Below are 17254 nucleotides of genomic sequence, written 5' to 3'. Positions count from 1 at the left end.
CGGTAAGGCTGGGCAGGGATGTCTGCTTGCAGAGGTCGGCTGTGCCGTCACCAAGTGTGTCTCACATTCGTGTTAGCCCCGAGTTCTTTTTCTCCCGCCTGATAACAAAGAAGCTGAGGAAACCTGGCTCTTCCCTCTTTTAAGACAGGAAGAGCCTCGGGGAACCGCAGAACCCCAGTCGTGAGGAGAGAAAACACGGCGCCCGGCCTCCTCCATGTGCCCTGGGCCCGGCCCCTGGCCCGAGGCACAAGGCAGTGGGGTCCCGGGCTGCTGCTGCCGCTGCCCCTACCTGTCTTCCGGCCTCCGTTCCAGTCTCTCACCGCCACACAGGTCACACGCAGGCCACGAGCAGGCGGTGCTCTCGTCCACGGCGACCACAGCGCCTAGGCCCAGGGAAGCAGACCCGGGCTCAGAGGCGGCTCTGTCCCCCAACTTCTCTTTGCCCCTCAGGTCACAGACGGTAACATGAGGTGCCCCAGGTTTGCTTCTCATTTGTGAGTTTATATAAATGTTCCTAAGCTTTTTATAATTTCCATTCATGGCACAAAATTACAACAAAGAGCAGGTTTTAAAGCTCAGGCATATTACTAACCAAGTATTTTCGTTTTTGCCTTTTTCCAACGTGCATGTTCTGAGGCCGTGACGAGCACCCCATCCCTGCTCCGTCTCGTCCTGCCCTTAGGCTGCTGCATGGCTGTCCCCTTAGGTCCCGGTTCTCTCGGCCACTCTCCTGACTGGACACCAGGCCTCCAAACTGCCCTGGCCCGAGGCGGTGGGCATTTGTCTACGTGGCTCCTTCCGTGCTGGACCCTTCTCTTAGGATGCGCTCATGGAGTGGGGTTACTGCGTCCAAGCACGTGAGCACAGAGATGGCAGAACCCCTTTCAGAGGCACTTCCCACAGAACCTCCGACCCCTGCCGCCCACGCCCGCCCACTGCACTGGCGCTCACAGGCAGCACTGCCTGCCGGACGGTAAGGCTGGAGCTCCACAGCTTAGGCTCCGCTTCTTCGGTACGGAAAGAGAAATATGCTTATTGGTTTGTCAGTATCTCTTCTTATGTGATTTCTCTGGTTCCCTCATTTCTTTTTTACTCCAACGTTTGTGGTTTATTTATTCAACAAACAAATACGTACAATGCTCTTTAGTGTGGGATACACACATAGCACTTTGAACATAGGGTAGATGCCACAATCTACACTTTCATGGACGCCAGTCAGGCTGGAAAAGCAGATAAACAAATAACAAGTAAAAAGATCATGAAATATGGGAGAAAATATCTGCAGAAGACACTCTGATCAAGGACTGCCATCCGAAGTATATTAGAACTTTTAAAACTCAACAGTAAAGGGACTTCCCTGGTGGTCCAGTGGTTAAGAATCCTCTTTCCAATACAGGGAGCACGGGTTCGAGCCCTGGTTGGGAAACTAAGATCCCATATGCCGTGCAGCACAGCCCCACCCCACCCCCCAAAAAACAACAACAACAAAAAACCTCAACAATAAGAATCAGAATAACCTGATTAAAAATTGGGCCAAAGACTTGAACAGACACCTCACTGGAGAAGATACAGAGACAGCAGGAAAGCATGTGAAAAGATGTTCAGCGTCACGTCTTGAGGGAAATGCAGACGAACACAGCAACGAGACACCGCGGCACACCTACGAGAACGGCCACAGCCCACACACTGACAGCACCGAATGCTGGTGAGGATGTGGAGCAACAGGAACTCTCATCAGTGCTGGTGGGGACGCAAATGGTGCAGCCACTCTGGAACAGTTTGGCAACTTCTTACAAAATTAAACACAGTCTTACCATACAATCAAACAATCTCGCTCCTTGGTATCTACACAGAGGAGCTGAAAACGTGTGTCCACATCAGCACCGGCACGTGGATGTTTACAGCAGCTTTATTCAGGATTACCAAACACGGAAGCAACCAAGATGTCCTTCAGTAGCTGGATGGATACATAAGCTCTGGTTTATCTAGAAAGTGGAATGTTATTCAATGATTTTTAAAAAATGAGTTCTCGAGCCACGAAAAGACATGAAGGGACCTTAAATGTGTATTACTAAGTGAAAAAAGCCAAGCTCAAAAGGCTACACACTGTATGATTCCAACTGTAGGACACACTGGAAAAAGCAAAGCTGTACAGATGGTGAAAAGATCAGTGGTTTCCGGGTATTAAGCGGGAGAGAGGGCTGAGGAGGTGGAGCGCAGAGGGTTTTAGGCCAGGGAAACTGTTCTGTATGATGCTGTAATGATGGCTACATGTCCGAAGTGTCTAAATCCATAAAATGACAACACCAAGAGTGAACCCTGCTGTAAACTATGGACTCTGGATGATGATGGCGTGTCGATCACAGTCATCAACTATCCAGGGGGGATGCTGACAGCGGGCGAGGCTGTGTGTGTATGGGGGTTGGGGAACGTGGAAAAGCTCTGTACCTTCTGCTCGGTTTTGCTGTGAACCCAAAACTGCTCTAAAAAAAATCCGTTTATTAAAGAAAACCATGAAATAAATGCTAAATTGAGAAATGGTGCAAAAGAGAGGCCTCTAGGCTGGCCTAAGTGTCAGGGAAGACTTCCCGAAAGAATGGACCCGAGGAGGGGCTGCACGTAGGGAGAGGCACAGGCCCACTCTTCACCCTGAGGTGGGGCTGGAGGCCAAACAGGCAGGAAGAAGAGGCAGGTGAGACCGCTGTGAAGTCCGCAGGCTGGCAGGCCAGGACCATCCAGGGTCTCGCTGGGGATTCCAGACTTGGTCTTGGAAGGGATGAGGAGACAGAAGGGAATTTTAAACAGGGGACTGAGTTGGTCTGATTTTCTTGGAATGTGAAGCACTGTATATACCATCAAGATTCACTGCAATCACAGACCATCCTTGTTGGAAGTGGTGAAATTAGACATTTGAAAAAAAGTAAGATGTGACCTAGGTTTCCAGAAAGATAGAAGAGTCATCCTTCACACTCTTGGAGTGAAGAATTTCATTCTCCACTAGAACAAACATTAGGAGAAAATTTATTTGTAGAGGATAAAACAGAATGATGAGAACTAAGTAGGCTCAATTTATCAAAATGCATTCATGCAATGCGTCCTTGAATGGCTTTTGCAAAATGAAAATAATACAGCTTGATTTTTAAAAGGCTGCCCAGCTAATTTCATTGTTCTTGCAAATCTAATCAAGATTGAGTCAAAGCAATGAAAAGTTAAGCCAATAAGAGCTCATAATACAGCCGAAGGTGTGTCTTCATGAATGTCAAGAGTCCAGGTTGCGGGGAGGGCTCCCACCCCAGGGGGTGTCAGCACAGAGGCTCACACAGTCCTTGGCAGGTCTGCTAAATGAATTAAGAAAAAGAAGACTGCTACAAACCACAGTTTCCTTTACCCTAGAATATCTTTGGGTGTTAACAGCATTTACACTTACATGGGATTAAGCAATTTCCTTCCAATTAGGGAAGGAGGCACAGTCTGAGGAAATACATTTCATCTGGGGTCTCCACACCACTGGCAATCCCTTCTGGCAACCCAGGGGACAGGTGGGAGTTGTACTATTAACCTTTAGTATCTAGGACATTCACTTAAAGAAGCATCAGAAGGAAAACAACAACTGTTGTTAGGGTTTGAGAAATCTGGCAAATTGCTGCAGTTTGCTGTTAAAAGCCTTTACATTCTTTGTCTCATTTACAGAAACCTCTTGTAATTAGGCTTGGGAAGGTGTATCCCATGTTTATGAAAACGACTTTGTGAAAGGTCCTTCCTGAGGGTCCTATGGGAAGCACTCCGGCCCATCCTTCGTGGGTGGCCAGCTCTCTGCCACACTGTCCCCGCCCTTCTTTCTGGCTGAAAGAAGTTGGGGCTCAGGACCTTCTTCTAGGTCAAGGGCGACACCCGGTTTGAGGACAGGACTCTGCCCCCTGCGTGACCGCACCCCCTGCACAGTGCAGGGAAGATCACCACCCACCAGCAAGCGGCAGATACAAAGTGTCAAGTGGGGCAAGGAAGATAAAACCAACTGCAAAGCTGTCCCCAAAAAGAGACTGGAAGGAAGTCCCCGCGGCTCTGGAGCCGCCTTTCGGGCAAGGAGGCCGTGGGCGCCGTCACCTCCTGGAGACGTCTTCCTGGCAGGTGCTGCGGGTTCTCAGCGAGTGACTGACGCACAGGCCACTCCCTGCATCCATCCCAGCTCTGCTCAGGGAACACGCTTGCTGTCCTGCCAGGTCCAGGCGGCCGAGGGAGACCCTGAGGCCAACTGAGAGCCCCTCCTGGGGCAGGCTGGGCAGGGCAGAGCACAGCACGGCTGAGGGGCTATCCTGGATTTGATGGAATCCAGTCTGGGCCAGCCCACGGCTGGCTGGAGGGCAGGGGATCCCGTCCCTGTGTCCATCTGGGAGCTGGTTCCTGCATGGCCTCTGCCTTGGCTGGGGGCTCCTGTGTGGGAGGCTGGGCCAATCCCTGGTTTTTGCAGCTGGGCTTCATCTTCTCTTAATCCCTAGTTAGCTGGGCCTTCTCGGAGGACCTGGCTGCACTGTGATAACAGTCTGTACACATCCATCTGACCCACCTGCACGCCTGCAGGACAGCTTCAGAGAGACCCACAGAGTGCTCAACGTTAAAATGGTAATGAAGGTAATGAAATGATACAGGTCAGAAATTGGACCTACATAAAGGAAAAGAAGGGCACTGGAAAAGGAATAAATGGGGGTAAAGTAAAATCTTTAACCTTTGTGGTTCTAAACTGATCTCTAACAATGATGGGTTCAGTGTTATGCCTTGTAAGTGAAGTGAATGACAGCTGTTATAAGGGACTGAGGGAGAGATTGGTAATGTGGCTACACCCTGAAGCAGGCAGTGTTATCTGAAAGTGGATTTGACTGCTTCTAAGTGTACACTGCAAACTCTAGGGCAACCACTAAAAATTTTTTCTAGAAGTATAATTGACATACTGAGAGGAGAAAATGGAATCACACAGAATGCTCAATTAAGATGAGAAATGGCAGGGACTTCCCTGGCATCCAGTAGTTAGGACCTGGCACCTCCACTGCCGAGGGCCTGGGTTTGATCCCTGGTCGGGGAACTAAGATCCCACCTGGTGCAGCCAAGGGGGAGAAAAAAAAGAGAAAAGGCAGGAAGAAAATGGAAAACAAAAAAAGAAACAAGAGCAAGGAACAGAAAACAAATATACGTATGATAGATCTTAACCCAATGATATAAATATTCACTTTAAATGTGAATGGTCTAAATATAAGAAACAGACTCTTAAGAGCGGACAAAAAATGTGAGCCACCTCTACAGTGTCTACAAGAAATCTGCTTCAAACACAAAGACACACAGAGATGAAAAGCAAAGGGATAGAAAAAGGTATATTATGCTCATGCTAATAAGAGAAAACTGGAGCTACATTAATTTCAGACACAGCCGACTTCGGAGCAAGGAAAAGCATCAGGGATCGAGAGGGAAAGGGGTCTGTTCTCCCAGGAGACGTATCTGTCCTTAATGTGTGTCTGCCTAACAACAGGCTGCTAAAACCACGTGAAGCCAACTGACAGAACTGCGAGGAGAGAAAGAGACCCATGGCTGCATTTTATTGTTTTTTTTTGCGGTACGCGGGCCTCTCACCGTTGTGTCCTCTCCCATTGCGGTGCACAGGCTCCGACACGCAGGCTCAGCGGCCATGGCTCACAGGCCCAGCCGCTCTGCGGCGTGTGGGATCCTCCCGGACCGGGGCACGAACCCGCGTCCCCTGCATCGGCAGGCGGACTCTCAACCGCTGCGCCACCAGGGAAGCCCACGGCTGTATTTTATATATTGTGTTTGGAGACCTCAAGTCCCCTTACCAGTGACCGACAGATCCACAGGCAGAAAATCATAAAGACATAGTTGAACTGAGTAGCACCTTCCCCAGTTCTGACTGATGTTTACAGATGCCTCCATCCGACAAGAGAAGGACACACCTTCCTCTCAAGCTCTCATGGGACATTCATCCAGACAGACTACATCCTGGGCCACAAAACACACCTTAACACATTTAAAGGTATAAAAATCATACTAACTGTGCTCCTAAGCCACGATGGAATTAAACAGAATCAGTAACAGAAAGGAACCCCAAACGCTTGGAGATTAAACAGTGCACTTCTAAATAACACGCGGGTCTGGGTCAAAGAAAAAATCTCAAGAGAAATCTAAAAATACCTCGAACTAAATGAAAACAAAAACACATCAAAACGTGTGGGATGCAGCAAAAGCAGTGCTTAGAGAAGTTTACAGCACTAAATGTAAATATTTGAAAACATCTAAAATAGACAGTCTAAGCTTTCATCTTAAGAAACAAGAAAAAGATAAGCAAACTAAAACACAAAGTAGGGAGAACATAAGCAATAACAAAAATTAGAGCAGAAATCAGTGACATTGAAAACAGGAAATCAGTAGGAAAAAATCAAGAAACCCAAAAGTTGGTTCTTTGAAAAGGTCAATAAAAATTAATAAACTTCTAGCTAGGATAACCAAGGATAAAAGAGAGAAGAAACAAATTATTTATATCAGAAATGAAAGAGGGGCCATCATTACTGATCCCATGGATCAGTAATAAAAGGACCATAAAGGAATAATTAAAAGGATAATAAAGGAATGTCAGAAATAACTCTATGCACCCAAATTCAATAACTTAAGTGAAATGGACCAATTCCTTGAAAGACACAATCTGCAAAAACTCCCACAAGAAGAAACTAGTGATCTGAATAGGCCGAGACCTACGGGCACACCTCAGAGATACCGTGGGCTCGGATCCAGACCACTCACCACAATAAAGCGAATACTGCCATAAACGAGTCACATGAATTTGGGAGGTTCCCAGTGCATATAAAAGTTATGTCTACACTATACTGTAGTCTACTAAGTGTGCAAAAAATACATTAGGTCTTTAAAAACCCACTTAATTAAAGAATACTTAATTGCTAAACTATGCTGACCATCAGCTGAGCCTTCAGCAAGTCATGATGTTTTTGTAACAGTAGCATCAAACATCACTGACCACAGATCGCCACAGCAAACGTAGTCATAATGGAAAAATCTGAAATATTGCACAAATTACCAGAACGTGACACCAAGACACAAAGTGAGCAAAATGCCGTTGAAAAATAGCACTGAAAGACTCGCTTGACACAGGGATGCCACAAAACTTCGATTTGTGCAAAATGCAGGATCTACCAAGCTCAATAAAACAAGGTAAGCCTATATTAAAGCAATTGAATCAATAATTCATAACCTTCCAAAACAGAAAGCACCAGGCCCAGATGGGTTCACTGATAAATTCTATCAAACGTTTAAGAAAGGAATTATACCAATACTCTATAATTTCTTCCATGAAGATAGTAGCAGAAGGAATATTTCCTAACTCGTCCTCTGAGGACAGCATTCACCTAGTACCAAATCCAGATAAAGACATTACATGAAAGGAAAACTACAGACCAATATCTCTCATGAACATAGTTACAAAAGCCCTTAACAATATTAGCAATCTAATCCAACTATATAAAAAAAGGATTATACCATGACAAAATGGGATTTATTACAGGTTTATAAGGCTGGTTCAGTATTTAAAAAATCAATTACTGTAATTTATCATATCAACAGACTAAAGAAAAATCATATGATCATATATCAATAGATGCAGAAAAAGTGCTGGACAAAATCCAACACCCGTTCATGATAAAAACTCTCAGTAGCCTAGAGGGGGTTTCCACAACTTGGTAAAGAAATTTACAAAAAACCTACAGACAGAATAAACCAATAAAGAAGTTACGTGATTTAGGAAAGAATGAATCGAACCTAAATGATAAATAGAAGGGAGGCCCAGGACAATAGCTGACAACAGAGCAACTAGTCAAGATTGGTTCAGAGGGACAGAAGGCTCCAGGAGGGAGATTACAAAGGAAAAGGATGACTCCAAAGATTTGTCACCGTTTTTTGAGAATTTGGGAGAAAATTAGGGTGTAGGGCAGGCAGTGCTAGGAAAATAAAAGTCAACGTAAAGCTCCATGAAAAAAACCATAGAAGAAAGGAACTAGAGTGTGTAGACTAGTTCAGCTAAAAGTATTTATATAATCATAATAATGAAAATACCATTTTTAAAGGTTTTTTTCATGTGGACCATTTTTAAAGTCATTATTTAATTTGTTACAATATTGCTTCTGATTTACGTTTTGTTTTTTTGGCAGTGAGGCATGTGGGATCTTAGCTCCCCAACCAGGGATTGAACCCACACCCCTTGCACTGGAAGGCGAAGTCTTAACCACCAGACCACCAAGGGAAGTCCCAAAATACCATGTATTGATTTTCATCTTTGAGGATCAACCTGTAGACAAAGTGCAAGGCTTTACAGCTACAGGACAGTACTGACCTTAGCAACACGCAGAACCAACTGCAGGGGAAGGAAGAGAGCAGTAGGAGAAGAGCAGGGTTCTTTTCCTTCAATGTGTGGAATAAAGAGATGATCTTTAGCAGAAAAGACAACAAACAAACAAACCCCCTACAGCTAACATCATTACCTAATGGTGAGAAAGAAAGTTGATGCTTTCTCCTTAAGAGGAGCAACAGGGCAAGGAAGTCCCCTCTCACTGCTTCTATGCAACCTGGTGCTGGGAGTCCCAGTTTATGCCAGAGGCCAGAACAGGAAATAAAATGTATACAGGTCGGGAATGAAGAAAAACACTCTCCTGTCCACAGATGACAGTTTTCTCTGTAGAATATCCCAAAGAATCAACAACAAAAAAATCGAGAACCACAAACATGTTTGTAGCTAGGTTGTAGGATACACGGTTAAAATACAAAAGTCAATTGCTTTCCTATATACTAACAATAAACGAGGGAATTTGAAATTAAAAACACACAACACCATTTACATTAGCTAAAATAAATGAAATACTTAGGTATAAGTGTAGCAAAATATGTACAAGATCTATATGAGGAAAAGTATAAAACTCTGCTGAAAGAAATCAATGGTGAGATATTCCATGTTTACGTTAAGATGTACATTTTTTCTAAGTTGCTCTACAGATTCAACACGATCCCAGTCAAAATCCCAGCAAGTTATTCTGTGGATACCAACAAACCGATTTTTTTTTTTTTTTTTGGCGGTACGCGGGCCTCTCACTGCTGTGGCCTCTCCCGCTCCGGAGCACAGGCTCCCGACGCGCAGGCTCAGCGGCCATGGCTCACGGGCCCAGCCGCTCCGCGGCATGTGGGATCTTCCCAGACCGGGGCACGAACCCGCGTCCCCTGCATCGGCAGGCAGACTCTCAACCACTGCGCCACCAGGGAAGCCCCCAACAAACCGATTTTAAAGTTTATGTGGAAGAGACAAAGACCTAGAATAGCCAAGACAATAATGAAGAACACGCTGGAGGACTACACACACCAGCGCTGCCGTAATCAGGACAGTGCTGTAGCAGTGAGAGAACAAATAAGTCAGTGCAACAGAACAGAGAGCCTAGAAATAGACCCACATAAATATAGTCGACTGATCTTTGACATTTCAATAGAGAAAGGACAGCCTTTTCAACAGTGACAGAACAACTGACAAAACACATGGGAAAAAAATGAATCCAGAAAGACCTTACACCTTTCACAAAATTTAACTGAAAATGGATCATAGACTTAAGTGTAAAATGCAAAACTATACAACTCCTAGAAGAAAACAGGAGAAAATCTGGGTGACCTTGGATCAGATAACAAGTGTTTAGATTCACCAAAAACACAATTCATGAAAAAAACAAGTTGATGTTGGACTTCATTAAAATTAAAACTGGTCTACAGACGCTGTTAAGAAAATGAAGAGACAAGCCAAGGACAGGAAAAAATATTTGCAAAAGACCTATCTGACAAAGGGCCGTTATCCAAAACACATGAAAAAACTCTTAAAACTCAATAAGAAAATGAACAACCTGAATAAAAAATGGACCAAAGCGCTTCACAGACACCTCACCACAGAAGATATACACATGGAAATGAGCACGTGAAAAGTCGCTCCACGTCCCACGTGGTCAGGGAAACGCAAACTAAAATAGCAATGAGGCACCATCACACACCTGTCAGAATGGCTGACAATCTAAAGCCCTGCGAACACCAAATGCTGGTGAGGACATGAAGCACAGGGGATGCGACCTGTCGCAGAGCTCTGCTCTGGGGGCACGAGGAGGACTTTGCTGGCCCAGCTCTCCCTCCACTGCCCAGGTGTCGCTCCACGGGTGCTGCTGGCCAGAGACCCTCCATCGACACTGCCCTTCTCCAGAGAGGCCACAGTGGACACCGGATCTCTCACCGTGGGCCACGCTTCCCGACACTGCCCTGTGATCATGCTGTCTGCGCCGGGAGGGCCCAATCTCAGCCTCAGTTCTGTCCCTCGGAAGGGTTACCTTCTCTGGAGGGAGCACAGCTTCCTCCTGGTTCTGCTGCTGCTCTCTACTTACGATCACGGCCCACACGAACACCATCTGAAACAACAGGAATACACCCAAAGAGCGGAAAATACATGTCCACCCAAAGGCCTTACATGAATATCCACAGCAGCATGAATCACAGTATCAAAAAAGATGTGCACCAACTGATGAATGTTTGAACAAAACAGGGTCTGCCCGTACACTGGGATACTCAGCCACAGAAAGGAATGCAGCCTGAGAAATGCCTCGGAAAGGTTCTGCTGAGGGAAAGCCCCAGAAACCAAGGAGCACACAGTGCAGGATTCATGTGCGTGAGTGTCCATGAGACTGAAGGTAGGGAAGCAGAAGCCAGGGGCTGGGCGGGGACGGGGCATGACTGCGGACAGACACGGGTTCCTCCCTGGGGCTAGTCAGTGCGTGTGCTTGCACAACTGTGTGAACACACTAGAAACAGCGAGCTGTACACTTTAAAAGGGTGAGTTTCATCTCAATGACACTGTGATTGAAAACCAGACTGCCACTTTGTCTTCAAAGCCACTCAGATGACAAAAGCCAAAATGTAAAATAGGAGGTGGCTGCACAACCCTATAAATGGACTGCCACTGAGCTTCTCACTTTAAAATGGTTAAGTTTGTGTTCTGTAAATCTCACTATAAATTATTATTTTTTAAAAATATTAGGGGCTTCCCTGGTGGCGCAGTGGCTGAGAGTCCGCCTGCCGATGCAGGGGACACGGCTTCGTGCCCCGGTCCAGGAGGATCCCACATGCCGCAGAGCAGCTGGACCCGTGAGTCACGGCCGCTGAGCCTGCGCATCCGGAGCCTGTGCTCCGCAACGGGAGAGGCCACGACAGTGAGAGGCCCACGTACCGCAAAAAAAACCTCAAAAAACAAAAAAACAAAAACAAAAAATATTAGGGTCTTCAGAAAACTCGGGTCTTCTCTCTGTCCCTACAAGTGTCTACACATTCTCCTCTGCTTGCACCTCTGTGCTTCTTACTCCCTGGCTGCAGGTAAGAGTGGGTCAGGTTCCAAACCCTCCTCAGGAAGCCAGCTCTTCAGGTGCACTTTCTCATAAAATGGTGCTTTGGGTGGTGGCGATGCCTGCGGTCTCCTAAAGCCAAAGTGGGAGGGGTGGGGACTGTCACTTGGGGGCTGCTTCCTCATCCTTCCCTGCTCTGCGCCCGGGAGCGACCCCGCTCTGAGAGAGGTGAGGGGATGGGAGCCTCTCGGCGGCCAGCTGGAAACCACAGGCTGTGGACAGGCTGCCTGAGACTGCTCGAGTTTGGCCCTCTCGGCCTCCAGCCTCGCGGCCACCCTCCCCCGTGCTCCTCCAAACAGCAGCGCAATCATCTTCCTGCCAACAGCCAGCCCCGGCTTTGCACCACAGTCGATCCATCCGTGGTGCTGAAAGAATCGCTTCATTTAAGACAAAAATCTGACCATCCCACCTCGTTAACACGGCCGGGGACGGCAGAACAGCACAGGGCCAGCCTGCCCACGACAGCCCCGCTCCGCCAGCACACGAAGCTCTCACGGCTGCCCGGCGTTCTCCACGTGCCCTCTCCTGTCTGGAAGGCCTTGACCAACTCTGCCAGAGCAATCCTGAGGGCCCTGGCGCCCCACCCCTGCCGTCACTGCCTCCAGCCCCCAGCCAGCCGCCTGCAGCCTGCCGCCCGCAGCCTGCCGCCCGGAGCACGGAGCACTGAATGTCCGCCTTCACCACCAGCTCATTTACTCCTCAGCAAGGCTTTGGGGTCAGTCCTGTTATCCCTGTTGCAGAGATGAGAAAGTGGGGACCCGGACACAGGTGACAGAGCCTGACTTCTTCAGGACCACCAGGCTGTAGCAGTTATGTTTCGGTACTAACGGGAAAAGGAGACGCAAAGAAGGGAAAATCCAAACGGCCTCAACACGATGAACACGTGCTCAACCTCACAAGCACGCAGGGACTGTGGGTTCAAGCATCAGTGGCATCACAGCTTTTGCTGTTCATAAAAACCACAGTGGGGTTCAGGCATCTAGTGGTCCAAGGGTGGAAGAGACAGGCCCTCAATGTTACTTTTGGAATTTCTGTACTTTTTGGAAATTAGTTCAGCAAATTGCTTTCACAGACATTCCTGCCCTCCGTCCACGTCTCGCTCCCCTGTACTGAATTTGTTACCCTACCTGTCAGTTTCCCTCCTGACTAATCCACCTGCAGGTCTACTTCCTTGCCCTGTTTCGCCCCCCACCCTGGGTGCTACCTGAGGCCGCAGCCCCTCCGGCCCCTCCAGATGCCCCTGCAGCCTCTTCCCAGACTCTGGCGCTTATCCACCTGCCCTGTCAGCAGCCTTTGTAAGCCCTGCTCTCCTCCTGCCCCCACCCTGCACCTGACCAGCCCCCCCTCCCCTGCCATCTCGGCTCAGGGCTCCTGTCTGTGCCTCCTACAGGTGAGGTCCTGGCGACAGGCACTTGGAGCACGGAAGGGCGACAGGCACTTGGAGCACGGAAGGCTGCCGTCCTGTCTCTGGTCGCGTCTTTGTCACGCATCCAATGTCAGGCACGCAACAAATACTCGATGAACAAATGAGCAAATGAATATAAGGTAAGTGTGATACTTAAGGAAATACAAATACCTCTTCCATCTAAATCGACTACCCACCTTGGACGCTGCAAATGGAGTTGACCCGAGTGACAGAATCCAGCTCATCCAGCCTCACAGGGCTCGTCAGCTCCCAGGCACCAGAGGCCACACCCAGGTGGGGCTTTGGAAGCAGGAGGACAGTTCGTCCAACACAAACAAGCTGACCTGCCAACAGAGACACTTCAGATTATTGCAGCTCTGAGGTTTGAAACAAGTGAGTTCTCCTGACAATAGAGATGTGTCCTCTGCCAGCCACCTGGGAGCTGGGGGGGCTGGGGGAGCCAAGGGCACCACTGTGCGGCCCCTGTGTGTCCAGAGACACGGCACCGTGCAGAAAGGAAGCCCAAAGCCTTGTGCACTAAGCTGTAAGAGCACACAAACACTGCGTTCAAATTCCATTCATAAAGGCAAATCCTGTGTCATGCAAGTTATATACACTGAAAAATATATAGTCTAGGCAGGATCCTACTTTGATTCCTGGAAGAAAGTACTGACTAATCTAAGCATACAGTTAGGTCTCTGCATCTGCAGGTTCTGCATCTGCAGATTCAAACTAGCACAGATTCAAACAACGGCGGATGGAAAATATTTGGAAAAAAAGTTCCAGAAAGCAAAATCTGAATTTGCTGCACACCGGCAAGTATTTACACAGCACTGACATCGTATTAGGTATCGTAAGTGATCTGGAGAAGATTTAAAGTGTGGGAGGAGGGCTTCCCTGGTGGCGCAGTGGTTAAGAATCTGCCTGCCAATGCAGGGGACACGGGTTCGAGCCCTGGGCCGGGAAGATCCCACAAGCCGCACAGCAACTAAGCCCGTGGGTCACAACTACTGAGCCTGCACTCTAGAGCCCGTGTGCTGCAACTACTGAGCCCATGTGCCACAACTACTAAAGCCCGTGCTCCACAACAAGAGAAGCCCCCGCAATGAGAAGCCTACTCACGGCAACAAAGAGTAGCCCCCGCTCGCCGCAACTAGAGAAAGCCCATGCACAGCAACGAAGCCCCACAGCCAAAAATAAATAAATAAATTTATTTTTTTAAAAAAAAGGGAGGATGTGTGCAGCTCATATGCAGATACCACCATTTTACAGAAGGGACCTGAGCACCTGCAGGTCTTGGTGTCCGCAGAGGGGTGGATACTGAGGGACGAAAGCACGTGTTTAAATGTTCTAGCTTTTCATTTGTTTTCAAAAGTGATGCGCCAGGCAGTGGCTTCAGGTGGCTTCTGCACCTGTAAAGTGTGACCCCAACAGACCACCCTTGAGTGACCACTGGCATCTCCTGCTGCTGTGCCGGCACTGCATGCAGGGGGTTCTGGTTCTGTCCATGTGGCCATCACAGGGGTCTTGTCCGCAGTGGACTTCGGGATGGGGCCTGCATTTCCAGAGCAAGACAGAGGCATCAAGAATCCACAAAGCCATTTTCTGGCATCTCTCAGTCACCACATCAGAGCCGTCAGTAAGAGGAAAGCATACCCTGGTCTCGGAGAGCATCCCTGAAGAAGAAGCTCTTGGAGGTGGCCTCAGAGAGCGTGTCCCGGACTTCCTGGCCCAGCACGCATGAGGGGGCCACGCGCACAGGCATGGTTTTGGGGAGACCCGAGCCCTCGTCCTGTGTTTGCAGAGTAACATCGGTCACCACCAGCCACAGCTCCCTTGGCTCCAGAAGCGAACTGTTTCCCTGTAATTCAAAGACCCAGTCAGGCTGTTAACTTAAAAGCCTTTCTTAGAGCCAACATTATTTTTTAAAAGCAATAATCTTAGATGATTAGTATTAATACTAACAGTTTCCGGTATCATTTCAATAAGTATTTCAAAACATGCAATAGCCTTTGTGTGTCTTGGTCAGCAGCCCCCAGGACACGGCTGAGCCCTGTGAGCTCCCACCTTGCAGCTGGTTTAAGGGCTCCTTTGCGGGGGGAGACCTGCCCGTCCCTGGCTCCACTCTGCTTGCCCTCTGACCCACCAGGAAGAAGCCATGCCCTTCCTCCCAATGCCACGTGTTCACATATCATCACACTGCCTTACCGTCAGCACACACACTCTTCTCTCCTGCTAGATACGAGCTTCCCAAGGGTTAGGAATAGTTACGAACTGAATGTTTATGTCCCCCTCCTCTGCCTCTCCCCGCCCCACCAGTTCATATGTTGGAGTCCTAAACTCCAACGTGATGTTATGGTAATGGGAGATGGGGCCTTCGGGAGGTGATTAGGACATAATGCCACTCTGCCATTAGGATCCAGTAGATGCAAATGGGGACAAGGGTTTGGCTGGGAAGGCCCCTGTAGGAAGGCTGCGGATCCCACATGGCATGGCGGCTGACACGACCGGGCGGAGGAGGTGGCGGCATGGTCAGGAGCTGTGACTTGGGTGGGGGGAGAGTGCTCACGTGGTTGAGAGGGTGATTACACACAGGAAGTTAGAGAAAGTTCCGGGACAGTGCTGATTCTCTCTCAAGTGCCTACAAGCGAACAGGGAGTGGCTGTGACACGCGGCTGTCCAGCTCTGAGTTAAGGTCCAGTGGAGGCTCCTGCAGGACTGAGGGTGCGCACTCGTGGGCCGAGAGCACCCCTCCCCTGGCCTCGGCCCTCTGACTTGGGTGCTGCCCCAGAGAGCTGCCTGAGGCCTCCCAGCGACCACAGGCTCCTCTCGACTGTGGAAGAAAGAGACCTTAGAAATGGCTGAGCTCCATCCTGAGACTCCTACTTTCACCCCGGAAAGGAGGCTTCAGCTGCTCCTTCCTTTCTACAGCCTGCCTGTGTCAGAAAGGGGCCGACATGCCCGGTCTGAGAGCCGGGCGGGTTCCCCCTGGCGGCTGCACGCCCAGCGCTTCACCAGGGGCGGCAGCCCCACCTGCACAAGGAATGGACTGACCACCGTGTCAGCAGAGTGCACACAGCTCAAGTTCAGCAGTGTTTTTCTCTTTTGGTACTGCAGCAGTTTCACAACACGATTTGAGAAAAGAGAGATGGATTACCTGTGGTCTTTGGTAAATCACTCTGGCATAGAAACTGCAACGGGTACAGGGGCCATCAGTCTGGAAAGGTATTGAAAACAGAGAGGAATGTCTCCCCAAGCTCACGGACACAGCAAAGTAACTGAGACCAGGGTACAAACAAAGACGCCACCTGGAGAATTTCTCTTAAGGAGCGGGGAATCGGAGGCTGGTAAAGCTTCGAAATAGAGTCTTCTTCAATTGCATCAATTTGTCCCAGGTTTGGATGAGCAGTGAGGATGTAACAGAAGCTAGGAGGAGGCAGATGAGTTTTTTCCTGTTTAAAATGAAGGCGAATGTATTGTTAAAAGACTCAAATACACTATTAATATAAACCTACTCTTTAATAAAGACCTCTTTATTCACAGATGCAGGCTGTTTCTCTGGAAGGCTCTGTAAGAGACGGGTTATGTTGTTTCTCTCCGGAAACAAGCATAAGAACATCTGTGCTTTTGAGTTTATTACCAATTCAAGACTTCATTTTAGAAGTTTATTCTTCAGAGTACACTGAAGACACCATTTAGAAACTTCTTCCCCGGAAGTAATCTAGAAATGGCATTCCTGACCACTAGGCTGCTGGTCTAGCACAGGACAGAGCCACTGTCTCGGCCTGTGCTAGATAGTTAGCTACCACACAAGCACGGCAGCCCCAGTTCTCAGCTTGGGGACTAAAGCCCAAAGCATGCGCTGCCAGCCTGCTGGACAGGGCTCGGGGTGGGGAGTAGGGGCACATTTTCATCGCTCGATTTTGCTACCTGTGAGCAACTGGCTGCCATAAGCAATGTGATGAGGAAGGAAAGGGAAACCCCTGGCTGAGCTGGCAGCTGAACCGATACCCATGGTTTTGTTTACTGAGTTTTTGCTCTAATTGGTGACTAAGTGTTGGTTCTACTACTGACAGGAAGGTGGCGGGGAAGCCACCTGCTTCTTGTTCGGTGCGAGGCTGAGACCCTCAGTTCACAGTGGCCCTTGACGATGGGGGTCGAGAGGTGTCGCGTAAGGTAACCTCAGGAGGCATGCGTGCGGCACCGTGTGGAAGGCAGCCAGGCCGCAGCCTGTGAGCGAGGCGAGTGGGTCTGGATCTCTGTACCGGCTCCTACCCTCTGGACCTGGGCTTCTTGGGGATGTGCACTGTGGGCTGGCACTGGCTCAGCGCCTGGTGGCCACAGAGCAGGTGCGATGGGGGGTGTGGGGTTG

The 17254-nt window shown here is 48.7% G+C and overlaps 1 protein-coding gene across 12 annotated transcripts in view; it reads right to left on the bottom strand.

Moving 5' to 3' along the window:
* Positions 1–17254, bottom strand: part of SPIDR (scaffold protein involved in DNA repair) — a 331517-nt gene that overhangs the window by 6244 nt on the left and 308019 nt on the right. For 10 of the 12 annotated variants that reach the window (XM_024742596.1, XM_024742599.1, XM_024742604.1 and 7 more), the window contains 5 exons: positions 16191–16334; positions 16040–16099; positions 14539–14743; positions 13080–13226; positions 290–383 (listed from right to left, as the gene is read on the bottom strand). In XM_024742596.1, coding sequence (XP_024598364.1) covers positions 290–383; positions 13080–13226; positions 14539–14743; positions 16040–16099; positions 16191–16334 — 650 coding nt within the window. Of the gene's footprint in view, positions 1–289; positions 384–1558; positions 1986–13079; positions 13227–14114; positions 14438–14538; positions 14744–16039; positions 16100–16190; positions 16335–17254 lie in introns of those variants that run through there. The other 2 variants (XR_003002947.1, XM_024742602.1) reach the window with 2 other exon arrangements.

Source organism: Neophocaena asiaeorientalis, unplaced genomic scaffold (assembly GCF_003031525.2).
Source record: "Neophocaena asiaeorientalis asiaeorientalis breed wild unplaced genomic scaffold, Neophocaena_asiaeorientalis_V1.1 scaffold226, whole genome shotgun sequence".
Taxonomy (NCBI): Eukaryota; Metazoa; Chordata; class Mammalia; order Artiodactyla; family Phocoenidae; genus Neophocaena; species Neophocaena asiaeorientalis.
Note: the sequence above shows the minus strand (reverse complement) of the source record. Positions and strands in the feature narration are given on the sequence as shown.